This window comes from Alexandromys fortis, unplaced genomic scaffold (assembly GCF_014885135.2).
Source record: "Alexandromys fortis isolate MF-2015 unplaced genomic scaffold, M_Fortis_MF-2015_v1.1 scaffold_158, whole genome shotgun sequence".
NCBI lineage: Eukaryota > Metazoa > Chordata > Mammalia > Rodentia > Cricetidae > Alexandromys > Alexandromys fortis.
The window spans coordinates 3,934,447-3,961,104 of NW_026068039.1; the positions used below are offsets into that span (position 1 = coordinate 3,934,447).

At 52.3% G+C, this 26,658-nt stretch overlaps 1 protein-coding gene across 3 annotated transcripts in view; it reads left to right on the forward strand.

Moving 5' to 3' along the window:
• Mgll (monoglyceride lipase) overlaps positions 1 to 26,374 on the forward strand; it is a 101,978-nt gene extending 75,604 nt beyond the window's left edge. For 2 of the 3 annotated variants that reach the window (XM_050165467.1, XM_050165466.1), the window contains exons 4-8: positions 3,150 to 3,286; positions 4,625 to 4,735; positions 16,255 to 16,344; positions 21,026 to 21,241; positions 23,632 to 26,374. In XM_050165467.1, coding sequence (XP_050021424.1) covers positions 3,150 to 3,286; positions 4,625 to 4,735; positions 16,255 to 16,344; positions 21,026 to 21,241; positions 23,632 to 23,757 — 680 coding nt within the window. In that variant the 3' untranslated portion in view covers positions 23,758 to 26,374. Of the gene's footprint in view, positions 1 to 3,149; positions 3,287 to 4,624; positions 4,736 to 9,559; positions 9,644 to 16,254; positions 16,345 to 21,025; positions 21,242 to 23,631 lie in introns of all 3 variants that reach the window. The other variant, XM_050165468.1, reaches the window with a different exon arrangement.
• The last annotated feature ends 284 nt before the right edge of the window (positions 26,375 to 26,658 follow it).

Consider the following 26,658-nt stretch of genomic DNA (forward strand, 5'->3'; position numbering starts at 1 on the left):
AGTGAGAGAAGTCTCTCTCAAACCTTCTGCTAGGACAACTGAGAACTGGGTGTTGGGACTAAGAGTTGTTGATTGTTCCATATACAGTATTGCATTTATGGAAAAGCTGCTGAGCTGCTGGGACTCACATGGGTGACTTCATGTGAATACCGGGACTACCAACCCAAGCAGAGGAAAGATGAAAAACCTCAAGGCTCAAGGTCATATCTGGAGGTCACGGGTGTGGATGTCATGATCCAGACTTCCCAGCTGTTAAAATCTGTAATTTACTTTTGAGTGACTAAACCATCTTTTGTTTACAAGTTTTGCCTCGGCTTCTCTTCCTGTTGCAGTGATAAAACGCTCAGAAAACAAAACAAAACAAAATCAGCTTAAGGACGAAGGGCTTTCTTTGAGTTCATGGTTCCAGATGACAGTTCCTTCTGGTGGGGAAGGCCAGGAAAGCAGGAAGCTGAGGCAGCTGGCCACATCACATCGGCAGCCAGAGGCTGAGAGCAGTGGGCATAGCCATCTACTGCTCAGCTTGCTTTCTCTACTTTATGAAGTCCAGGATCCCATGCTAGGGACCGTCTCACCCACAGTTAAGATGGGTCTTCTCACCTCAGTGAATTTATGTTTATTGACAACCAAGACAACCCCGCCCCACACACACCAGAGGCCCTTCTGCAAAGTGATTCTACATTCAGCCAAATTGACGTCACTGTTAATCATCACATGTATACAGACAGAAAGTAAAATAGCAACAAAGTTATGGGTAAAGATTGTAGGAATTCAGATACATATGGAAATATTCTTCCAAAATTTTTATGTATTTGAAAATTTTCTGACAGAAAGGTTGAGGAAAAAGTTGGGTAGGGGATTGATAGCAAGGGTGCTTCATGGAGCTACAGGTGGGTTCCTTGTGCTCTGCCTGTGTAGGAGGAGGCTGTAGAGCAGGCTCACATCTGCAGAGGGTTGCAAAGAGGCAGAAATGCTAACATTTAGGGGAAGATGGCTGGATGGGCGGAAGATGGGGGCACTGGGAGGAACCCTTCTTGTGTCCCAGCTTTGTGCGGCTTCGGTTTGTGAATCATGAGACTGATCTTTTGAAGGGCGACTCTTTGCCTTAAAAATGACTGTGTGAACGAATGAAGCGTGTTATCTAAGGAATGGACATAGAGAACACAGCAAAAACTGGACTTGGAGGTTCATGCCTCTGTTTCTAGATGTTCGGGAGGTCAAGAGAGGAAAATCACAGGTTCAAGGACTGCTTAGTCTACAGAGTGGGTGAGGGGGCAGAGAGGCAACTCAGTGATTTAGAGCACTTGCTGCTCTTGCAGAGGACCTAGATTCAGTTCCCAGCACCCATGTTGGACAGCTCACAGCTGCCTGTAATGCCAACTCCAGGATAATTTGATTCCCTCTTCTGAGTGTTGTAGAGGGCTGTGGGCTGTGTTCCACCCGGCTCCCACACGGCTAGCTTTACACCAGAAATAACAACACACTAACTGTATTCATTTAAACAATGCTTGGCCCATTAGCTCTAGCCCTTACTGGCTAATTCTGATATCCCCATCAACCCATCTCTAATAATCTGTGTAGCACCGGTCTTACCGGGAAAGATTCAGCATGTCTGACCTGGCGGCTTGCTTCATCGTGTCTGCCTCTGAGAGGAGCTGCATGGTTTCTGAGCTCACTTCCTCTTTGTCCCAGCATTCTGTTCTGTTTACTCCACCCACCTATGTTCTAGCCTATCAGGGCCAAGCAGTTTCTTTATTACTTAACCAATGAAATCAACAGATTGATATATGACACTCCCACATCATCTGAGCACCAAAGGCACGCACGTGCATGTAAGTGCACACTCCCTACACACACATACACACACACAATCAAAAGTAATAAAAGTAAATAAAATCTTTGTTAAATAACAAGCACTCCTTTTTCCAGGGTGAAGGTGTGGGCCCTCCTGGGGCCTTCTTCCTCAGTTTACGGGCACCATCTTGCTGTCATGGTTGTCCCTCTGTGTACCGACATCCACATGTCCTCCTCTTATGAGGACATCAGTCTCACCAGATCACAGCATCTTAACTTGATCACCTTTTAAAGTCCTCACCTGCAAGCATAGGACTTCAGCAAAGGGAGGAAGGGATGACGAAGGCTATACAAAGGCCACTGGGAAGATGGCAGTGCCCTGGTGGTAAATAGTAGGCTCAAAATGCTGTGAACACCCTCGGTGCCACTGAGCTGGTTAGAAATTGTGACACGCATTTACCCAAATGTAATAAATTTTAAAGAAGGGACACCCTAGACAGGCATGAGACTTGGAAGCTTTCCTTCCAATGGTAAGACACATTGGCCGGAAAGTGTCTGGGAGAGTAGGGGGACGTCAGTGTCAAAGAGGGATCTGACCACAGCAGAGTCTCTGAGTTGGTTCTAGGCTTGCTAGCCTCTCCCCACTTGTGCTGTGGAAAGAGTGATTTTTGCTCCATAGTTGCAAAGTCCCTTTGAATAGATGACCCAGGCTCTGTGAGCAACACTGCCAGCTCCTGGCAGCCTGGTGCAGCCACAGCCTTCTGCACTGGCGCCTTATCTGGAAGCCGGTCCATCTTACAGTTTCCAAACTTTCCCCACAGCTGCCAGCCACCGTTTCTATAGCAACTGATGCCCTTTGCAACCGTGGGGGGGAGTGCAGAGACCCTAAGCAGAGGAGAAAGGGGAGTTGAGCTGCACAGACAGGTGATAGGTTGACAAACCCCAGAAGAAGATGGGGCCTACCGTTGATGCTGCTCTGTTGAGAGCCTTGGCAAGCACCCTTTGACCATCTTGTTTGATTTGATGTGTGGTCTCCTGATGAAAGGAGAGGAGACAGAACACACTTGGTCAAAGCCACCAGTGAGGCACAACTCTAAGGGCCAAGGAGCTGGGGATGCAGGAAAATAGCTGAGCCTCATTAAGGCTTACTCTGTGTGCCTCCTGCCCCTCCCTTCTTCCTTGGAAAACTCCTCCAAGGAAGGGTGTTGCCTGGTGTTTCTAGCAGTGCTCTAGGAGGCAAGTTCCTTAAGCGCTTTGTGCTTACAGGAGAGGAGTGATTAAACCCGGTTAAATGTGATGTGCCTGTGGCATTTGAGGGCGGGACTAAAAAAAAAACTCTTCCCGTTTCTTTCCAGTTGGCCACGGGCAGAGTGAAGGAGAGAGGATGGTGGTGTCGGACTTCCAGGTGTTTGTCAGAGATGTGCTGCAGCACGTAGACACCGTTCAGAAGGACTACCCTGGGGTCCCTGTCTTCCTCCTAGGCCACTCTATGGTAAGCAGGTCAGAGAGAAGTTCAAAGCAAGCCTAGTCCCTTCCTGCCTCACTAGCCTCGGCCTGGATGGAATGTCCTTTTCACAGACCCTATCTGTGGAGTCCCCTGCACCCCCAGCACTCAGAAGCTGAACTAGCTCCTGGAGGTCCTCATGCTCAGGGCTGGATGGATGACAGTGAGCGGGAACATCCCATGTAGCAGACCTGAAAGCAGTTTGAGTTCCTTTCCCTTGGAGATCTCTGAGCTCCAAGAACCAAGTTTAATCTCAGATGACATCACCACAGCGGCCCCCAGGCCATTTCTTCCAGCAGGAAAGCTAGCAGCAGGGGGCTGAGACCCTAAGGACTGCTCTGCAGGGCACCTCCTCACTGCCTGGCCCCTGTAAATGTTGGAGATTACAAGTCTCTCTGTCAGTTTCCTCTGGGCTTCAGACAAACAAAACTGCCTCTGCTGCTTCCTCCTCCTGCTCCATCCACATCCACTCAGGACTGGATATTCTTCCTGGAACTTGAGTTTTAGAATCATTACCGAACACACACACACATACACACACGTATCCATCTATTACTCTAACTGGACTCCCCCTAAAGAAAGGAAGCAACACATTTGAAGCTTGTCAGAAGAGATGAATTGTGGGTCTGCTAGCTTTGGGCTTGAGACTAGAAAGCAATGCATTGTACATTTGTAACCCACAAGCAGGGAACCTTCTTTGCATCTGTCTGAAATATTTGGCTTTGGAAAACCCAGAGAAGAGAAATGTGCAATCAAACCCTACAGAGTCAGGCACGGTGGCTCACTCCCATAATCCCAGCACTCTGGAGACTGAGGCAGGAGAATGGTCATGAGTCTCTGGCTGTCCTGGGCTATAGAGTAAGACTCTGTCTCAAAAAAAAAAAAGGAGCCGGGCGGTGGTGGCGCACACCTTTAATCCCAGCACCCGGGAGGCAGAGGCAGGCGGATCTCTGTGAGTTCGAGGCCAACCTGGTCTACAAGAGCTAGTTCCAGGACAGGAACCAAAGCTACAGAGAAACCCTGTCTCGAAAAACTAAAAAAAAAAAAAAAAATAGCAAAGGGGAAAGGGCAAGAAAAGAGAAGGAGGGAGAGGAAGGGGGGAGGGAGAGGGAAAGGGGGAGGGGGGAGGGAGGGAGGGGGGAGGGAGGGAGGTAAAGAGAGAAGCAGGAAGGAAGAGGAGGAAAGAAGGAAGGAGTGATCTGCCTGCCAGTGGGTGGAGTCTGCTCCAGGTCCACACTCATGCTCTTGGCCAGCATGGAAGCAGGTGAGGGGGTCGGGGTCACGCTGGTTAGAAGCTGGTGCCACTCTGTCCTTTTTGCCTTGTAGGGTGGTGCCATCTCCATCCTTGCGGCTGCAGAGAGACCAACCCACTTCTCTGGCATGGTCCTGATCTCCCCTCTGGTTCTTGCCAGTCCAGAATCTGCATCAACTTTCAAGGTAAGAGGACACTGCAGTCTGTAGGGACCCAGAAGCTTCTTGAGTGTGATGCACCCCCTTATAGCTGGAATCTGTGTCAAAGGCCCCACTGTTGTTCCTCAACTTCAGAAACTATTGTGTGACGGATTGACGTCAGACAGTCGCCAGGGCTTAAGTTGAAGTCAGGTATGTCTTTCCCCTCAACACAAAAGAAAAGGCTTCCTGTTTGTGCATGTTGTGCTGGCCAAAGTTAAGAGTTAAGAGAAGGAAAGGTTACAGTTGTTCTCGAGTTGGCGGAGTCACGTTTGCTGACAAGTCCCACGCAAGTGTGAGCTTCTGTACCCGTTTGCCAGCCTCAGCAGAACGTGAACTCGAAGTGGAGCGGCAGCTGCGGATCCTGTTCCCGGCTGCTCCGTTCCATCTCTGAGCGCTTCCACCCTGATGAACGGATGCATCGTTTTTGGGTTGTGGGTATAACGTGCTGTATAACAGTTTGCTGCCGTTGCTAGAGCTTTGACCCCTTTTGACAAGGTTAACGAGGCAAGGAAACACCTAGAACTGAATCTACCCCCACTCCAAGAAAGGAGCCAAAGCCAGTCGCTCTGAGGGAGTGCGGATGTGGCCTCAGTGCAGATCTGTCCTTAGGAGAAGCACCCAAGGAGTACCCCAGCCCTGGCAGAGGCTGCTGTGGCCTGGGCCAGCTCTCAGGATGCTAGGAGGGGAATGAGGGTGAGGTGATGTGTCCTGGGTCCAGGTGACCTGGGCAGCCTATAGTCTCACCATCAAATGATGACAGGAGGCTATTTCAATACCGGTGTAGCCTCTTGTTCCCCCGTCTCTTGGGACCCACGCAGGGGAAGCTGGTACTTGTCTGTGTTTCCAGGCAGTGCAGTAGCATCATGGAAAGGTACAGAGGCTGTGGCCTTCTTCACATCTGCCCTGGTGGCTGTGGTTTTATGGGGCAAGGCCAAGTTAGTCTGAGGCACTGTTCCAACTCGAGTAAGACAGAGGTGAGAGGGGAAGGCTCTACTGTGTCCTGATGGCTTCATTCTGGAGGCCTGTGCACCAAGGAGTCTCCAACTGTGTCAGGAGTTGCCAAGTGGAGCTGTGTGTTCACCCACAGTCCCAGACTAGGGAAGAGGCAAGACCCGTGTGCTAGGGACACTGAGGCTTGGGAAGGGGTAGTTAGCCAGGGTTAGTGAGTGGTAGATGTGAGCCCCGGTGGGGCTGCCCCCACAGAGAAGAAAATGGATGTTTTTCCCCTTAGAGACAATCCACAGAGCCTTTTAGATAAAGTGCACCACAGCAGCTGTGCCCAGAGGAAGGCCGCCAAGGTTTCCTCCCAGGGTCCCCTAGGGCTCCGTCTAGGACCAGCAGTGGCCGCACTTCTGAGCTGGTGACCTTTCAGGCTTGGTACTAATAGATCACCTTGTCAAATCAGGAGCCAGGGTCTCTAGGGGGACACAGGTCTCCTCTGATTTACCAAGACAAATTAGATTTTTCCCTGGCCTGCCAAGGGCCAACCCCACCCATGTCTCTTGCTGCCTCCAGGCTTCAGCAAGAAGCCTGGACTGGCACAAAGTGTGATTCCCGGTTCACCTGCTTGGGTCATGCGGCTGATCTCCACACACGGCCTTCTCCTCAGGCTCCCTGAGAGGGACTCACCACATCTTTTTTTTTCTCAGTGTAATTTTAAATATTGAAGAATAATTCAGAATTCAAATACTAAAAGGTGGGGAAAGGTATGGAGAAAAAGCCTGCCTCAGGGAGCGAGCAGCAGTCATGCTGACAGAGCTCGCTTAGGAGATACAGTTGGTGTGCACATGCGTCGTTTGTTCTGGCTGCAGATGGGGGCTTGTTCCACATATCATGGGGAATATTATTACGTGTTCCTTTGGTTGGTCTGCTTGTTCTTTGAGGGGTTTGGTTTGGTTTTGTCATTTTTGTTATATGTCTTGGTGGTCTTTCTTCATCAAAATCTGAATGGGATCTACCAACAGGTTCAGATCCTGGCTTAGAGCTCCCGGAAAAGCAAACACTAGTCCCCTGCCCCCCCCCCGCCCCCCATTTCTAGTCACTTGCTCCTGTGAGCCTCACAGATGGACTGTGCTCTGGGAAATGAAATGGAGGTGGGGTTCACAGGCAGGGGATTCTGAGGGGTGGAGGAAGTGAGGACTCAGAGTTGAAGGGTAGGGGTGGAGGGGGAGCTTCCCCACTTGTCCTGGGAGTAGCCCCAGAGCCAAACGGATCCTGAGCTCACTTAATGGCGCTGGCATGCAGCTTGGTGGTGGGCACTGGCCTCCGGCGAGCGAATGTGGGACCCGCACAGCGGAACCCAACACAGGAAGAGAAATCCCAGGTCCTCAGACTGCATCATCCAGCCAGTACTAGCCTAACCTCGGCTGGTCCCAGATAAAGCATCCGTCTTCCGTCTTTGTAAGCATGTGGGTGTGGAAGGTGACCAGCTTCACCCCTGGGATGGGAGGGTGCCCAGTCACAACCATCTGCTTTTTCCACTGAGGCTCTGTTCGGACAAGCTGGGATATATTTAGCCTGAGGAAGAGACTGGGGACAAAGACAGCGGCGCCCAGCGCTCTCTGCTGAGGAAGTGGTTTCACAGAGAAAACGGCAGCAGCAGAAATTTAGAGACCAAAATTGCAGAGAACAAGTTTGAGCCGCTGCCCCGGCTGTCGCCTCAGTCTCGCGTGTCTTCTAGGATCTCTGCTTTTTCTAGGAGCCTCAAGGAAAGCAAAACTCCTAGGCAGGACTGGGCTGGGGCTGCCAGGACTGTCATCAGTGGAAACCATGTCCCTGCCTGAGGTCCCTGGAGTCCAGAGAAGGGCTCTGCAGGGTCCCTAGCCAAAGTATGGAGAGGGGCTATCTCCAGGAGCCCCTGTGTCTCCCAGAGAACACCAGCTGCTGGGACAGGAAGTGACTCCTAATTCACAGGAGAGGAAGTGAGGCCATTGTCTTCCTCAAGGTCAGCTTGATTGCTACTGAGCCCCCTTTCACCCTAAACCGTGACCTCGGTCATCTTCCTGTGACTAGATCCTACTTCCCATCTGAACACGCCAAGCCTGTTTTTTGGCAGTGGACTCCATCCAGTGAGCTGGAAAGAGTATGGAGTGGAGAGGGGATGGGACAGGGCTGCAGGTGAGTGGCCTGGGGCCAATGGAGCAGCCACCATAAGCTCTCAGTGTGACTACCCCTCATGGGCACCTGCTCTCTGAGAGCTGGGGCTTAGATCTCCAGACCTGTGTCTTGAAAGCAAGCTCTCCACCCTGGAGTCATCTGAGTCCCTGGAAAAGCATGGGACGGCTACATTTCTATTGCACGATTGCCTGGCGAGCTGCATTCCTCCCCAGAACGACCTGAAACGACCCTAGAAAGCCTTGCCAGATCACAGATGCGCCATCCCATGGCCTCCTGAATGCAGTACAGCTTGCGGGAACCACGTCAGAACGAAGGGGCCACAATTACTTCTCACAGCAAGTTCTTCACAGGCAGAAGCTTAAAAATGATCGCAGGAGCTGTTAAGGCCTTTGGATCAATAAAGGCATTTATGCATGTCTCTGCTGTTTACAGTGACGGGCACTGCAGTTGATTCAGAGCTGTCCCCAGGGTGTGACAGGACTCAGGACACACCCTCCTCCAGGCCTTGCTCATCAGGAGAGCAGCCTGTCGTGGGAGCGGAGTTTCTGTTTATAGGGGCTGCATCATGACCGGCAGCTCAGCCACAGAGCTAGTCGTGGGAGCGCACACCTGCCACCCCAATTCTCGAAAATGGAGACAAAGAGTAGTGAGTTCAAGGCTAGCCTGAGCTACCCTATGAGCATAAAAGTTGCAGGTCATACACGTCTCCAGAGTCTCCACTAGGGGTGCTGTTTGCTTCTCATTCAATTGAGAAGCAAGGACCAAGGGCCAAGCTCTGCCGGGGGTCAGTCTTCAGAAACACCCCAAGAATCCTTAAGGTGGCCTTTACTGACCCCATTTGACAAATGAAGAAACCATGTGATCTAGACATCACCCCTCGTGGAGCTTACCCAAAGGAATCCAAGTTGGCTTATCACAGAGACATCTGCACACCAGGTTCGCCACTGCAGTAGTTGGTAGCCAAGATATGGAACCAGCCTCGATGCCCATCACCAGATGACTAGGTAAAGGAAGTGTGGTCTGTTCACACAACGGCGTTTTACTCGGCCCCAAAGAACAAAATTATGTCACTCACAGGAAAGTGGATGGGCCTGGAAATCATTATGTGGAACGAAATCAACCAGACCCAGAAAGACAAATGTCACATTTCCTCTCGTATACAAGACCTGCAGCATACACACACAGCCACACAGACTCTTACTCACATATACACATATACTGGTACATAGCACACACATACACATGCAACATAAACACATGCACATACGTATATGCACATATGCATGTACACATATACACAGGGTTGCGTCTACCACACATACACATGTATATGCAGACACATATAATGTGAAAAAGGGTACTATTGAAAAAAAGAAATGAGTTCAGTAATAAATAAATAAATAAATAAATAAATAAATGAATAAAGGAATGTGGGAGCAGGAGAGAAATGGGGGCAAAATACATGGTCTACCTGAATGAAATGTCTACAAAACCCAGCAGGTTTTATAATGACTATATGCTAACATATACTAATAAAAGTTGTTAAAGAGAGTTTCTTAAGGATTCAGCCCCACAGTTTACACCCAAATTGACTAACTTGGGTCCAGCTTGCCTGTTGGGATCGTGGGGAAGGCAGGCAGCTCATAGTCTCCTCTTCCTGAGCTGGGCCCACGGCTGTCTCCATGCCTGCAGGACACCTTGAAGTACGTGAAGAGCCCTATTGAAAAGGCAGCTAAAGTGACGACTGCTTGGATACCGTATGCCTTCCACCTGTGGGTGAGCACAACCCCACCCTCCACCTCCTGGGGAAATTAGGAGCATGGCTCGCTCTGTAGCCAAGGCTTACAGATGTGATCACAGCTGCTTTCCAGGAGCCATCTAGCAACCTTGACTCCTCGCCCCCCAGGTTGTGGGATCTACTGTGGTGCCGCCTTTCTCTCTGCCTCCTCGGCATTGGGCCCCTGTCTGCCGCTCATCCCTCTTGTCCTTCATCCCGTCAGCCCCCTTTCACTGCAGAGGTCTTCCTCCTCCCAGCCTCCATCCCTGCTGCGTGCAGGGTGGGGAAGGGCCTCTCGCAGATGCTTGGTGCCCTGTGTCTCAGGAACAGCCCTCTGCCTGCCTTGATTTCCTGGTGGAAGCAGCTGCTAACGTACCTAATCTCTTTATGCCCTGTGGTGGTTGTTGTCCAAAGGCTGTCTCCCCTCTGAACGGGTCCCATTAGAAACCTTATGTAGACCTTCCGACACATGTTAGAAAGTTGGTGGCCAGCACTGGGCAAGCATCAGCCTGCCCAGCAGAAGGGGGCTGGTATATGCCTCCTACTCTGCCTGTGCGCTGGGGTCAGTGAGGTTTCAGGAGATTCAGGTGGGATTTGCTGGGCCATACCTGGGACCAGAGGTCAGAGATCTTTGGGTAGCCTGGGTATGTGTGAACCCTGGTCCTCAGACATCACTGTCTTTTGTTTCTTTTTCTGTTGCTGTGATAAAGAAAACTATCCTGACTAAAGCAACTTAAGGGAGAAGGGGTTTATTTAGCACTCAGTTCCAGGTTACAGTCCATTATGGTGGCGAAGACATGGCAGCAGAGGTCGAGGGAGCTGGTTGTGCTGCATCTGTAGTCAAGAAGCAGAGCGCAGCAAGGGAAGCTTGCTAGTGCTCCCTAGTGCTCAGCTCCCTTCTTCATTTTAAGCAGATCCTAGGAAAGTCCCGTCCACAGGAGGCAGGTCTTTCATCTTAATTATAACAACCAAGACAGTCCTTATCAGACACCCCCGGGGGCTATAGCAACCAAGACAGTCCCTATCAGACACCCCCAGGGGCTATAGCAATGAAGACAGTCCCTATCAGACACCCCCAGGGGCTATAGCAATGAAGACAGTCCCTATCAGACACCCCCAGGGGCTGTAACAACTAAGACAGTCCCTATCAGACACCCCCAGGGGCTATAACAACCAAGACAGTCCCTATCAGACACCCCTGGGGGCTATAACAATGAAGACAGTCCCTATCAGACACCCCTGGGGCTGTCTCACGGGTGATTCTAGATGCTGTCAAGTTGACAACGAATAAATACTGTCACATCGCCACGACACATGCAAACCCCTCTTTCAAAGTTTTCTCTTCCATCCCTGTCCAGGAATGGGGCATCTGCCCCGGGCATTGCCATTCTCTCTCCAGAGTTGGCTCGTACCCAGATCTCCCACAGCCACCAATATACTGAGACACTTCTGTTCTCTGGGTGGCATCCCGTGGGGCAGACCCTGACAAAAGGCTGCATCCCTGCAGGCTATGGCCCTCATTCATGTCTGTGAGTGGGCAGCCAGTCCTGTTGCTAGGACACCAGCATCTTCATCTATACAGCCAGCACTGGACATTCATTGTTAGGAGTTGGTGCTTAGGCAGTGTACTCCCCCATCCTGAGGGCTAGCACAGTAACTCCAGGGGGCAGGAGCGACTGTGTTTGAGCGGCCACTATGGCATCACCTCCCCCATACAGGCTGAGGCCAGGCCCGGTGTGTTCCCACCACATCTTCCCACTGGGCTTTAGGCTGCTGGGGAAAAGGAAATGACTGTCAGGACACGGCCTCTATATTGGGAAGGGAGGTGAGGCCACAGTCCACTGTTCATCTCTGTGGGGGGGGGCAGCCTATTTTAAAGCAACACATCTCAGGAGGTAGTGACCTCTCCCTCAACCCCTCAGTTTTCCCAAAAAGCTTCCTTTAGCTGCCCAAATGTTCCCTGCAAATGGAGGAAGAAGACTGCTGGCTAGCAAGAGGAGACAAGAGATGTTTTCACTGTGACTCTCCCTTGGAGGCAGATTGCCTGGCACCAGAGCCCCTCTCTGCAGCCCCTTGTGGAACTAGAAATGGCTCCAGCTGTCCCAGCCCTTGTCTCCATCTTGAATGTCCTTGTCTGCTTGAAAGCCTGGGGTGGAGGCCGCAGTACCTGGAGGCATCCTGCTTTGGTTTAGGTGGGGCCACAGCAGGTTGCCCTGTCTGTTCCATGAGCAATACCGAATAGGACCGGAAGCTCTGTGCCCAGGGCCACATGGAGTCAGGTGACATGGCAGCGAGAGAGGGATCTGGTGGTGGAGCTGTCAAAAGGGAGAGGCACCGTGCGGTTTCTCTCTGTTTCAGGCCAGTGCTAAGGCCGTCTCTGCCCCTCTACTTTGCTGTCCCTCTTTCCTGGTCCTGTCTCACTGTCTCCCGTGAATGTGGCCGAGAGCGCTAATCTGTACCATATATAAGCAGTCAACCACTGCAACCACGAGTGCTCCCTGTGGTGACACGGTGGACAGTCAAGCGGTCTATCAATTGATCCATCCATTTTGCAGGAAGGATTTTGCAGTGGGTTGCCAGCTGTTCCCTGGCTTGTGGCTGTGGCAAAAAAATCATTTGGATCAAGCAGAAGGGGACAGTGCCTGGGATAGTGGTATAAGCACACCTGTCTTTCTGTAGCCTGGGACCTTGGCAGGGATAGAGGGGACCAGCCATCAGCCCTCACATGGATTCAGGAGCTGGGACGGAAGTCGTGGAGAACAGCAGAGTGTCTGGAAGTCAGTTCTATGAAACTTGATGGTAGTGTGAAGATTTCCCCGTAGCAATGCTGCTATCGGACTCCAGTGCTCAAGGAGGCTGTGGCCCTGGACACCCCTTTGCTTCAGTCTGAGTTCAGTGAAGGCCACAAGGCCGCAGCCCACAGCTTCCTTGCACTTACTGGCTGTTTTTACTTTGTCCTTAGATTTTGTAACTTTTGAAAGCACAGCTTCCAACTCCAGAACTCGGGCTTCCAAGAAAGCCCCTGCTTCTTGTATTTTACAGATGTTTCCTCCAAGCGTTTGTCGGCGTTTCCAGATCCTAATCCCTTCCCTTTCAGCACAAGTGCTGAACTGCTGCATAAAACCCATCTCTTACACACACACACACACACACNCAATGAAGACAGTCCCTATCAGACACCCCTGGGGCTGTCTCACGGGTGATTCTAGATGCTGTCAAGTTGACAACGAATAAATACTGTCACATCGCCACGACACATGCAAACCCCTCTTTCAAAGTTTTCTCTTCCATCCCTGTCCAGGAATGGGGCATCTGCCCCGGGCATTGCCATTCTCTCTCCAGAGTTGGCTCGTACCCAGATCTCCCACAGCCACCAATATACTGAGACACTTCTGTTCTCTGGGTGGCATCCCGTGGGGCAGACCCTGACAAAAGGCTGCATCCCTGCAGGCTATGGCCCTCATTCATGTCTGTGAGTGGGCAGCCAGTCCTGTTGCTAGGACACCAGCATCTTCATCTATACAGCCAGCACTGGACATTCATTGTTAGGAGTTGGTGCTTAGGCAGTGTACTCCCCCATCCTGAGGGCTAGCACAGTAACTCCAGGGGGCAGGAGCGACTGTGTTTGAGCGGCCACTATGGCATCACCTCCCCCATACAGGCTGAGGCCAGGCCCGGTGTGTTCCCACCACATCTTCCCACTGGGCTTTAGGCTGCTGGGGAAAAGGAAATGACTGTCAGGACACGGCCTCTATATTGGGAAGGGAGGTGAGGCCACAGTCCACTGTTCATCTCTGTGGGGGGGGGCAGCCTATTTTAAAGCAACACATCTCAGGAGGTAGTGACCTCTCCCTCAACCCCTCAGTTTTCCCAAAAAGCTTCCTTTAGCTGCCCAAATGTTCCCTGCAAATGGAGGAAGAAGACTGCTGGCTAGCAAGAGGAGACAAGAGATGTTTTCACTGTGACTCTCCCTTGGAGGCAGATTGCCTGGCACCAGAGCCCCTCTCTGCAGCCCCTTGTGGAACTAGAAATGGCTCCAGCTGTCCCAGCCCTTGTCTCCATCTTGAATGTCCTTGTCTGCTTGAAAGCCTGGGGTGGAGGCCGCAGTACCTGGAGGCATCCTGCTTTGGTTTAGGTGGGGCCACAGCAGGTTGCCCTGTCTGTTCCATGAGCAATACCGAATAGGACCGGAAGCTCTGTGCCCAGGGCCACATGGAGTCAGGTGACATGGCAGCGAGAGAGGGATCTGGTGGTGGAGCTGTCAAAAGGGAGAGGCACCGTGCGGTTTCTCTCTGTTTCAGGCCAGTGCTAAGGCCGTCTCTGCCCCTCTACTTTGCTGTCCCTCTTTCCTGGTCCTGTCTCACTGTCTCCCGTGAATGTGGCCGAGAGCGCTAATCTGTACCATATATAAGCAGTCAACCACTGCAACCACGAGTGCTCCCTGTGGTGACACGGTGGACAGTCAAGCGGTCTATCAATTGATCCATCCATTTTGCAGGAAGGATTTTGCAGTGGGTTGCCAGCTGTTCCCTGGCTTGTGGCTGTGGCAAAAAAATCATTTGGATCAAGCAGAAGGGGACAGTGCCTGGGATAGTGGTATAAGCACACCTGTCTTTCTGTAGCCTGGGACCTTGGCAGGGATAGAGGGGACCAGCCATCAGCCCTCACATGGATTCAGGAGCTGGGACGGAAGTCGTGGAGAACAGCAGAGTGTCTGGAAGTCAGTTCTATGAAACTTGATGGTAGTGTGAAGATTTCCCCGTAGCAATGCTGCTATCGGACTCCAGTGCTCAAGGAGGCTGTGGCCCTGGACACCCCTTTGCTTCAGTCTGAGTTCAGTGAAGGCCACAAGGCCGCAGCCCACAGCTTCCTTGCACTTACTGGCTGTTTTTACTTTGTCCTTAGATTTTGTAACTTTTGAAAGCACAGCTTCCAACTCCAGAACTCGGGCTTCCAAGAAAGCCCCTGCTTCTTGTATTTTACAGATGTTTCCTCCAAGCGTTTGTCGGCGTTTCCAGATCCTAATCCCTTCCCTTTCAGCACAAGTGCTGAACTGCTGCATAAAACCCATCTCTTACACACACACACACACACAAACACACACACACACACTAATCACTCATACTTCCACCCCAGATGGCTTCACAGAGTGAAACCTATTAACACCTGACACAGGGTGTACCGACGGAGTCCTCTTGTGTCTACACTGGACTGTCCGGCACTGGAGCCCAGGGCTCTGGCACCCTGACACAGTAGCAGCAGCAGCAGTTAACACCAGTGAGCTTTGTTTGCCTGGATGCCAAGGTGCGTCCAGAGTGCATTGAGCTAAGATATCCTCAGAGGTAGGAGTTGGCAGTGCCCTTTATGGTCAGGCAAGATAGGGTGTTCAGATCACACTCCAGCACAGTGTCCTTACTCTGCCTGGTCAGAGGAGGCAAGTTGGCTGAATGAGGCTGAGGGAGTCCTGGCTACAGCATCGTCTGGAGAACATCAGTGGCTGCTGCAGGCATCAGAAGGAAGAGCTAGAACGCTCAGGTGCTATCATGGAAAAAGAGGCAGGAAGAGAAAGGGAGGCACAGTAAAAAAAAAAAAAAGGCAGGTGTGTTTCCAGTTGGCCCTCCTGACCACAGGGAGGCCAAGCCTCCATTGTCCCAGTATCCCAAGGTTCTAATAATTTTTTTTATAAATGCTGGATGACAGTTAAGCCTCACTCAAAGGATCTAGTCAATATCACCTAGCGGAGGCTTCCCGTGCCACAAACAATTCACCCACCATCAAGAGATCAACCTGTGTGCCAAGCGCCCTCCACACCTAAGAACTCACCCTTTGCCAGCTCCTAATTTCAGCATTTCACTTTTGACATAGCTTCTTTCGCCCGAAGTGTCTGCACTCATTGCAGACGTGAAATTAAACAGCCTCTCTCAGAAGGCAAACGTGCAAGACTGAGAATATCTGAGCTCCAAAGGGGGGCTAGGCTGAGACCGAGTCAGGCTCATCTTGTTGGCTGGGCATGTATAGAATGCCAGGCTTTATCACACAGAATGTTATTAATCTTCCCTGTGGTCTGTTTGGGGGAATGACAGGGTCCTCACCGGCAGCTGTGCCAACAGAGCTCAGTATTGAGGTCCCAGCCTATGTTCCTGGCTCACAGAGCTGGGAACCAGATAGGGGGCTCCTTCCCTCTGCCACAGGACTTCCTGTTCAGGCTGGTGATGGTTTGTTTTCCATGTGGTGGAACATAACATGCAAGCGATTCTCTCTGATCTGAGCTGCCCTGCTTTCTTTGCTCGCTGACAGCTGATACAATGATTCAAACTCTGCTGCGTCGTTGTGGTGCCTTGGAGAAGGGGTGCATCCCAGGGCACAGCCTCATCAGTGGCTCTCAGAAGCCATTCACAATTACATCTGATGCGTGGTTATATCTGCACAGAATCCAGAGCAAGAAAACAGACGCGGTGGTCACAGGAGAGCAGCCCTGCGTCGGGACCCACGTCCGGAGCATCAAGGCCAGGGCACTCAGCAGGAGTACCAGCTCCTTGCCCAGGTGGTACTCTAGCCCTCCAGCGTGGATGGCCTGCACTCATGACTCTCTTTTTAATTCCCTGCCCAGGTCCTTGCTGCCAAAGTGCTCAACTTTGTCCTGCCAAACATGTCCATGGGGCGCATTGACTCCAGCGTGCTGTCTCGGAACAAGTCGGAAGTGAGTGCAGATGGACATTGGGATGTTGGGAACAATACGCAGATGAAGGCAGGGCCCAGGGAGATCTGACCTAGGCTCTATCCTCGCCACTCTGCTGCCATTTCTGGGTGGTAGGAAGATGGGGACACAGTGGAGTGAGAAGTTTTGTCCTTGTCTTGGGTTAGGGGAAGGTGGAGAGTCTCAACTCCACTCCAGACAACCAGAGAACTGGATGGAGGACTCGCTGTGTGGTTAGGATGGAGGGCATGCTGTATGGAGGACACGCTGTGTGGTTAGGATGGAGGACGCTGTGTGGTTAGGATGGAGGACACGTTGTGCTGTTAGGATGGAGGGCCTGCTTAGGGGTCCCACTGCTGGGCTAGCCTGAGATCCTGCTGGGAGTGCCCGCTGGCAGATTGATCGTGAAAACCTGAAGGCTTGAAGGAGCAACCCTGGATATGTAGAAGATACCAGAATTACCCTGACAACTAAGCAAACTGGTTGCCACTTTTCTGCCTTTGTTTCTTTTCTTACCTTAGGAGCTTGAATCACAAGCTCCCCAAAGACCCTAAACCCCTCCCACCAGGGTGAGGACTCTGGCAACCTCTGTGCCCTGGCCTGCTTTCCAGGGCAGTCAGACTCTGGCTTCCTGGTCGGCTTCCACCCTGGGGCACATTAAGGTCTGGGGGCAGAGAATGCCCTTGACATGCTGGAAAATGGAAAGCCCCAGGCTTCCCGCCAGCTGTGTAAGAGACAGGTAGGGGGCTGGGGTGTTGCACAGGGTGGAGAGCAAGAAACCCTGGTTCCTATCCTCAGCTCAGGGCAGGGGCATTCCAGGAAACCTGAGGGCTTCGGTTCAGAGAGCTGTTCATCTTCCCTTAAACTTTTAATACAGCTTTACTCTAAAAACCTGTAGTGATTCTCAAACCCACATTCTGGGGCCAAATTTAACTGCCAGGGGATGAAGAGGGTGGGCAGCTTGTATGACCCTTAGTCTTTCTGAATGTTTGAAAAGACCTACAGAGGCCAACACCAACCAATAGGCATCAGCTTTTAAAACTTGTTCCTTTTGCTGTGCTGGGCCCTTCAGCCCACTCCAGGGGCCTTTGCTCTGTGGTAGAGACTACTGTGTGAAGGGGGTTTCATGGCAGGCAGGGACTCCTTGACCTGCATCTCAAATAATGGGCCCAGCTTGAATTGGTGCTGGCTGGTGAGCCCAATCAAAGAGGGTGGCAATGAGGGGCTTCCCTTGGACGTCTGCACCAAATAGCCGGGTTGTCTATCTTCCTACACAAATGGCAAAGGGAAAGAAAGGAGGAAGAAATCGTTCAAGGCCCTCTCTTGAAAAGCAGCAAGTCATTTCTGAGGTCTTATGGAGAATGTAGGATACTGTGGAGGTGCTCTCAGGTTCCACAGCTCCCAGTTGCCTCTTGCGTACTTTGGGCCAGCCGAGAACTTAAGATGTCTCCCTGCAGGGGACATGGGACTGGGGGTGCTGGGCAGCCTGGAGATCTCGGCCTTCAAGTGGCTAGAGCTCTCCTGGCCCCCATCCTTGGAGTCTCTGCCTCCTCGCTGCCTTTCAACCTGTGCTGAGCTTTAAAAATAGCCACTCCACCCACCCATGAGGAACGGCGAGAAGAGGCCCCACCCAGCAGCGCACAGAGGGAGTCTTGAGGCTCAACTTTGTAGGGCACATCGCCCATAGCGCCCTACAGTTAGGAAAGCCTCCAAACACCAAACAATGCTCCCCTAACTGGCCAGTGCAGGCTGGGGGACTGAAGGACTGAAGCTGGGCGCTGGGGGATAGCACAGGAGGAAAGGCGAAAGGGCAGAAGGTGAGGTTGGGAGAAGCAGGTGATTCTCTTGACAGCAGATGTTTCCTTGGGTTTGTCATGCCACAATCCTCTAGCCCACCCAATGCTGTTAGTGCCGCTTTACTATGGCCAGCCCTGAGTCTTGTTCTCCGTGGAGCTTCCTGAAGCTATAATCTTCCTTTCACATCTTCTGGACACCATAGCCCCTTCTGTCTCCTGGTGATCATGAAGTTATGGAAGCCTGCCTGGGTCAAAAGAAAGCAAATCACTCACCCAACAGCACAGTTAGGAAGTCAGGATTTGAGCCCAAGTTTATCTCTGGGCCAAATGCGCTTGATACTAACACATTGGGAACAAAAACATAACTATCAAGAGAGAGATGGGGGAGGAGGGAGGGAGAGAGATGTGGGGGGGGGCTCTTTTATTAAAATCACTGAGCTACGCCAACATTTCATGTGTCAGTCACCCTGCAGCCCACAACAAGAAGGACAACGTTCAGCCGGGTGTTGACCCTAGCTAGTCACACCCTGCCCGTGCTCAGCCCATCTTTAGCCCTGACAACCATGAATTTTTCCAAAATGCTAGCCAAGCTGACCCAGTGCCGCTCTTTCTAGATGGGCGTGAAGCCCTGACTTCCACTCTTAGAGCCATAAGAGAGCCACACAGTGACCAGACCAAAGGATTCGGAGCCTCCCTCAGTTTCCCTGAATGGCACATGTATCTCCCTCCCTCGTGTCCTTGCTGTAGTTCTATCTGGGACCTGCCTTTCCTTGACACTGCTGGTGTTCCTTCCCCAGAAGGTGCCATTGTGTATACAATGTCTGTGTGACCAGGAAATAGAAACAAAGCCAAGATCAGGAAGTGGCTGGGGCCATGAAGCAGCTAAACCCAGGAGTAGATTCCTATTGGGACACCCCGGGGTGCAGGATGAAACTTCTGGAAGGATATTAATAGTGAACTTTGTACATCAGGTGGACTGGAGCCCACAAGGTCACCATCCCCAGCTCCTGGAAGAGATTAGCATAGATGCAACATGAACGTATTCAGAAGCAGTAGTTTGGGAGGCAGGAGCTGGTTCCTTTCATTCTTTTGCCCCCTGCCTTCTCAGAGTCAAGACACCCTTTCTGTTTGCTCTACACACCTAAGGGTGACCCTCGCCTTAGTACTTCCTCTCACTCTTTAGAGAAGAAAGCAAATCCTTGACCCAAAGCACATGGCCAGTTCCTTTACTTGCTTCTTATTGGCCAGGATATGATCACATGACCACATCTAACTGCCAGGGAGGCTGAGATGTGTATTCTTTAAATGAGAGGTTATGTACCCTGCCCAATGCCCAGGGCTCTATAAGGAAAACAGGAGTTGAGGCAGTAATGCCAGTAGACCTCTCAGTACGTTAGTTTCCTCGCCTGTATCACATGGGTAGTCAGCACCTTGATTCCATTGTGAGGCATTGCATCTGTAGGAGCTGAGATGGCAGCTGTTGAGCTGTATACACAGTGGGGGCCTGGATGGCACCCCCAACACCAGGCTATGCCAATGGTGGTGTGTTTGTGATAGGTGGCACAGCTGTTGCTGCCACTCTTACTGTTGCCATCAAGACTTTGCCAACCTCAAGTCTAGGGTTCTTCTGGTGTCCCCATAACCCTCCTCCAGGTAGGACTCCCTGGAGTCCCTGAAAGAGACCTATGGTGGCCTGGGTCCATGGCCAGCTCTCCCCACACTGCCCCTGCACTGCTCCGTCAGACTCGAGTCCTCTCTTAGCCTGCTGAACAGATGGCCTGGCTCTGTGGGGTTCTCGCCAGCTCAGCTGCAAGAAGCGTTTAATCTGTCTCGTGCAGCTCAGCACAAATGGTCAGCTTGGTGGGGCTCAAATCCAGGACACCAGGGTGACTGCAGGACAGCCTGGCCCTTCGTCCATGGGTCTGGAATTCTAGCCAGGCCACCTTCAGAGGGGTGGCAACAGAAGTGGATGATCTTAAGTCAGGGTTCAGAGACCCCTGCCGTACCGGGCCCAGTAGCATTCCGTTCCCCTCACGCTGGTCCCACCATCTGGTTGTCCCAAACCTGCTCAGAGTCTACCTGCGAGGAGAAAATTAAGCAACAGGTGTCAGAGCTTCACAGCTATTCTTGGGAGCCTAAGAGACTTATGGGAGGGGGACTTTCTGCTCCAACCCGTAATCCCCAGCCCTTTACCCTGTATAGACACAGTGTTGGGAATGGGGACAAGAAAACCCTCTCTGGTACCTCAGAGCTGCTCGAGCCAAATAACCCGAGTAGATGACACAGTGTTCTTGTGTTTTGGTTTTGTTTTGTTTGTATGTGTGTGTGTGTTTTTTTTAAACTTGAGACAAGGTCAATATGACCTTGAACTTAAGCTCCCCCTGCTTTGGCAAGGACTGGGGTTATAAGCATGTGTCACCTCCATGTTGCCGATTTGTAAAAATCCACCTTAGTATTGGAAAATTTCTACAGACTTTTTTGTAGACAGCCAGCCCTCCATATCCTTGGACTCCATATGGGAGAATCCAAACAGCCGTTTCTTATCTGTCCTGCAAAGCCCTGCATTCCTCTAGTGCTGACCGTGGCCTTCATCTGAGCCTCCAGAGATGACTGAAGCATAGGGAAGGGTGTGTGGAGGCTCTACTCAGACAATACGTATCAAACTACATGGGGTACCTGATCATCTCAGACTTTGGGGATTCTGAATCTGCTCCCCAGTGTACGCTGAGTCAGATTGTAGGAAACTTAGGTCCGAGTGCAGAGGTTCTGAACCCAGTTTAGACCCCCGTTCTCCAGGAGCTGAACACATTGCCAGTCTCCACAACCCTTGGGCAGGCAGAAGGACACCCTCTTGGAGCCCACAAACTGACAGACGCTCCTCCTCTCAGGTGGACATATACGACTCGGACCCACTCAACTGCCGCGCAGGGGTGAAGGTGTGCTTTGGCATACAGCTGCTGAACGCCGTCTCGAGAGTGGAGCGCGCAATGCCCAAGCTGACACTGCCATTCCTGCTGCTGCAGGGTTCTGCTGACCGGCTGTGCGATAGCAAAGGTGCCTACCTGCTCATGGAATCATCCCGGAGTCAGGACAAGACACTCAAGGTAAGGGACAGAAGACATGACCCCCCAGCCTGGCTGGGAAGCACTGGTGCGGGGTTAGAGGCAAATGAACTCTGACAGCGCATTGGTCCCCAGCCCCTCGCTTCACAAGAGTGACCCTCACAGAGGAAGAGAATAATATGATGCTATGGGCAGGAGAAAGGCGTGTAGCTGGGCACAGGAGACACTGTCTTCTCCGAGCTTCAGGGCTCCCTGCGATGCCCCAGTGCCTCTGTACCTGCCCAGAGTCCACAGGTCCTGGGGCCTCAGGACACACAGGGACTGTGGGGTCAGGGAGTGCAGGTTCTTGGACACTTGGATGAGTCTTGTCTGCAAGGGCATCTGCAGGAGTTGGCCCTATGGTTGGGGTCTCTGAGGACAGGCCACAACTTAATGATGTGACCTGTTTGACACAGAGAACAGTCAGAGTACCTACCACTCAGTGGCTTTCAAGACATAGGGTTTGGGGTCCAGATATACTGCCTTTTGTCCCATCGAACTAGGAGGCACCCACCCAAGGTACCAGTCAGACAACGTGGAACCCTGAAACTGAAGCATACCCACCCTCTTGTCCACATGGTTGGGCTCCTGGCCTGGGCAGGTGTGGGGTGGGGTGCCCCAGAATCTGGACTATATCCTCACTGTTACAGAGACAGGTGATTTCAGAAGTGGTGGAGTCAGTATTTGAACTGAGGTCCTTGGGCTTGAGTCTGCAGTCCCTCCCAGCTTGGCACCGCTCTGGCAGAGAAGTGTATCTTGGCAAATTGTCAGGGGCTTCTCAGTGGCGGAGCTCTGGCCTCGTTCAAGGGGCCCAGCTCCACGCTCCCAGGAGAATTAGCTTTTCACTCGCTCAGCTGCTGTCTCTTGAGTGCTGACTTGGTGGAGATCCTGAGGACAGTCTTGACAAAGGCTCCCCTCCCCTGGAGCCTGTACTCCTGTGGGTGAGCCAAGAGCAAATGGGTCCTCAGGACGGCTGCAGATAGGGCTCGGGGTCTGCAGGACAGAGGGATGCCGGAGCACTCCCCTCCCATGGACTTAGAGGGAGAGCAGCCATGGAAGAACACTCCAAACCAACCAAGCAAGGGAAGTGGGGATGGGGGGGGAGGCCCTTGGTCTTGGCACAGGGAGCAGCTATGAGAACAAGGCTGGCACAGGAGGAGGCGCTCATGAGAAACACTGTTCACAGCTGAGGTGAGGAAACAAGCGTGTCGCCTTCAGATGGGAGACGCCTGTGCCCGCTGGAGCACAGTCCCACCTAAAGAGCGAATGCCCGCACCACATGGAGGCTTCTGGAGGGTGGTAAATGTATCGAAATCAAAATGAGGCAGGCTCGGAAAGCCAAGAGTGGCGTGCACTTATGGACATGTGTAAACTAAATCCCCAAAGCCTGCACTGTAAACATTTAAATTTCAATTCCCAAGGCTGGGGGAGTGAGGAGGGAGAGGCAGGAGGACTGGTAGGGTAGAGGCAAATGCAGTCAGGTGGCTATGTCCTGAGGTTCTGTAGCCCACTGAATAGTTCAGAACAGAAGAGGCATGTTGAGTATTCTTAGCACAGAGAAGTAAAGGATATGTTGATTGCTTGACACAGTATTGACGGATGCTCCTGAGGTTTGGGGTCTCTAAAAGCAGGCGACTCACCTCCGAGACAGGTGACCTCAGCAGATAGCAGGAAGAAATCCTAAGACAAATGGCAAGTAGCTAAGTCTCACTTCTGAAGAGGGCTGACCGAAGGGACATCCTAGTCAGCTGCATGGTACAGGGTTTCCAATCAGTGAGTGGTTTCTAGACTGTTGGGACTATAGGAGCCACGGGCAAGGGAGGGGGCTGACCTGGACAGGCCAGAGCCACGGTGTGTTTGAGGGCCACTGGTCTGCCTTTGGACACTGCTGGGAAGTCCAGAGTTATTCAAGCATCAAGTGGCTCTGAGTAGGGCAAGTGAGATCCCTGGAGACCTTGCCAAGGGCCACCGCTCTGGGTTGTGGGGAGGGAGGAGTAGAGAATGAAAGGAAGTGGTGGAAGGTGGGGGCGTGAAGATGGGCAGAGCTTCCTGGCAGGAAGGTTCTGGGGATCTAAGCTGTACCAGCAGCCCTGGGAATAGCATGGAATGTCCAGACTGTGGCAGAATTGTAATTGTGATTAGAAAATGCTGGCTGGAGCAGGGCAGAGGCGAGCCATACCTGCCTTCTCAGCCACCAGCAGCCCAGGGTGGGAGGATGACTTAGGGTTAGACATTTATGCTAGCCTAAGCAACATGGCAGTGCTCTGCCTGAAAACGAACTAGGGGAAACGTTGGGAATGATTGCCACGTGAGCTCAGAAGTATGACATTGCGCACTCCTGGGCCCTGCCTATCCCACACACGGGGTTAACTCCCTGGCTCTTCTGATTGCAGATGTATGAAGGTGCCTACCACGTTCTCCACAAGGAGCTTCCAGAAGTCACCAACTCTGTCCTCCATGAAATAAATACGTGGGTCTCTCACAGGATAGCAACGACAGGAGCTGGGTGCCCACCCTGAATGTGCCAGCCAGGCAACCAGCTTGTGGTCTGGGGGAAGCAGGCAGAGGAAGGGCAGTGCTGACTGGCTCGAAAAAAAAAATAATCGCAAATTGGAGGGAACCCTAGTGCAATTTACTCTGACAAAAAAAGCTAATTTTTTATATATACGGCTACTGGCCACTGGCTCTACCACCTGAGAGGGTGGGCACTTTATGAAAGAGGAGTATATTTTCTACACAGAGACTGTGTTGGAATGTCCTATGAATAAACAATTCAGCCTCTGCCCACCTCTCCCAGCTCCCATGGGGTTCAGGGACTCTCTTACAGTCCCATGTCCCAGCCTGCAATAATCAGAGGTCTCTTTCCTCCTCTCCCAAGCCTTCTCTGACGGGCTGTTCTTTGGCATGTGACGAGGTGGCCTGTGTCCCCAGAGCTAGCTCCTTAGGCTCATGTGCCCCTCTGAGGCACTTCCTCAAAATGGGCAGCCACCCTATGACCTGGTCAGCGACTTCTAGATGGAAGTCGGGCTGTGGGGAGGGAGGGAGGCCATTCTCCCCACACAACTCTTCCCCGGGCTGGGAGTTGGGTTACCCTCAGCAGGTCTGTGTATCCAGAGAGGCACCTTTTCTCAGGTCACTAAGTACCCCATGCTGAGGAGGGTGGCTTTAAAGATAAGCGTTTAATATATATGGTATATTCTAAAATAAAGACTATATGGGTGGATGGGTGAAGCCTGGACAGCTTTAGAAGAACTGGTACCCCACACAGGGCTGGTCTTCCGAGGGCCAGTCCCCTGACTGAAGACTGCCTGGCTCTTCTTGCAGAGAAAGCACAAGGGATAGAGGACTGCAGCCTGGGCTGTCCCTCTGTCCAGAGCCACTGGGAGTTGTTTGCCAGTAGCACAGCTACCTCTGGTGGCAGGGGGGACTCTCATGAAGCCATGGTGCTGGCTGCCTGCCCAGGGCAGCAAAGGCACTCAGTGACCACCTGCAGACAAGGACCACAGCTGTCTGCACCCCATCACAGGCTGCAGCAGGATGGCCCAGCCAGGCCTCAAGGAGGCTACCCTGGAGCAGTGAAGTGCAAGCCCCTGCCCTCTCAGGTGCCAGCCCAGAGGCCTGCCCCAGGCCTCACTCAGTGCCAGCAATAACTGGGGCTCACTGCCCTCCTGGAGCACTTTCATCTTCGCAGAGGGGCTTGCTGTTACCTCAGGAGTCTTGTTAGTGCACATGGGGCCCTGGGAAGGGGCACTGCTGCCGGGGAGAGCTGCTTGGCTGCAGGGAGGGGAGGGTGGGCCCTCGATCCTCCAGGAAGCTGCCAACCAGGGCCCTGTGGTCTTGGAAGGGCACCTGTCCACCTAGGTCCCGTCCTTTCTAGAGTTTTTTCTAGGTCCTGGAGAGGGTTCTGTGCCTTCTCCAGTGGCCCTGACCATGCATGGCAGTCAAAAGCTGGCCATACTACAGGCCATAAGGACACTACGCCCCTCATCAGGGCCAAGCACTTCATGCAGGGAAGGCAGGGCCCAGGAGCTGTCCTGAGCCCCCTCTTAGCTCTGCATCTCTTTAGAAAATAAAGATATAAAAGTGTGCTAAGAGGGTCAGTCAGCACTCCAGGCTGCTCAGGGAGCCTGGTCAGCAGCAGACAGGCATGGGGTGTTTCTGTTCTCCATTAAGAAAAAAAAAAGGACCCCACTCCAGACTACTGTGCCCCTGGGCCCGGAGCCACCCAGGGCTGCTCCCAGAAGCACATGCTGACAATGCCACTTTCCAAACCACATGCCCCACCTGGGCTGGTAACTTTCGTGCATGACTTCATTTACAGAGATGCGTGTGCATCTGGTTAAAGAACCACTAACACTAAAAGGGGGCAAAAGACCAGAAACAGGGACTGTCTTGTGAAACCCGGAAGAGGGGACAGGGACATCATGTCCCTGCATCATGTCCTGCATGACAAAGTCGGGGCCAGCACAGGGCTGTCTGTAGAGAACTGGGCCAGCCTTGTGCAGGCTCTGCCCTTGGCCCTGGAGGAAGCCTGACAGGCTGGGCTTCATAGTCACCCTACCACCGGGATACAGAGGGATTGGGGTGTGGGAGGAAGCTAAGATGCACAAGGCTTGGCCTGAAGAAGGCAGAAGCCAGCAGGGGGCCAGGAGAGTGCACCCGCCCCAGGTGAAGGAGAGGGGAATCAGACCTGAGCACCTAAAGAACATAGCACCTTCTCCAACAAGGACGGACTTAGTGCCCGAAAAGCTTTTTAGGAAAGGGTGCCACCTGCAGGTAGTAGGGTGTCTCAACGACTAAGTCCCAGTTCCTCAGTAGAATGGGGAACGTCCTCCCTCCACCATGGCCCCCTCAGCTTCTGGGTGTCCTGGGGACCACCATGAGAGCAGTCGGGGTGCTCTAATACCACAGGGCTCTACTCATATCCCACCCCCAGGCCACCTCACACTTCCCTCTCTCTCCTGATTGCTATTGTAACTTTCTAGGGATCACAGTGGCTCACTGGTCTGTTGCTGTCACCACGCTCAGTCACTCCCCATGTGTACTCTTAGTGGGGAACCTGTACCGGCTTAGAACTACTAAAGAAACCGATGTGCACTACAGCTCACCATAATAAACCATGTGCTTTTGGAGAGACCCGTGTCTGTGTGCCTGGCATCATGTCCTGTGTGTCAGCCCTTCCGCTAAGAGAACTGCTGGCCTGTGCTGGAAGTGTCATGCGCTAGTCACCTGATGTGAACTCAGCAGCCCTTCCAGGGCCAAATGCCAACTGGACGCATGGATTTTATCTTCTCCCATCCGTTCCCGGGGAGGTTATGCCGGAGCACAGATTTATCCCCTCAGCACCTCCAGTGCTCAGGCAATCTTAACAGCTTGGTGCTCTGTTGCTGACATGTTGGGTGCCCAGCATTGCCAAGCCC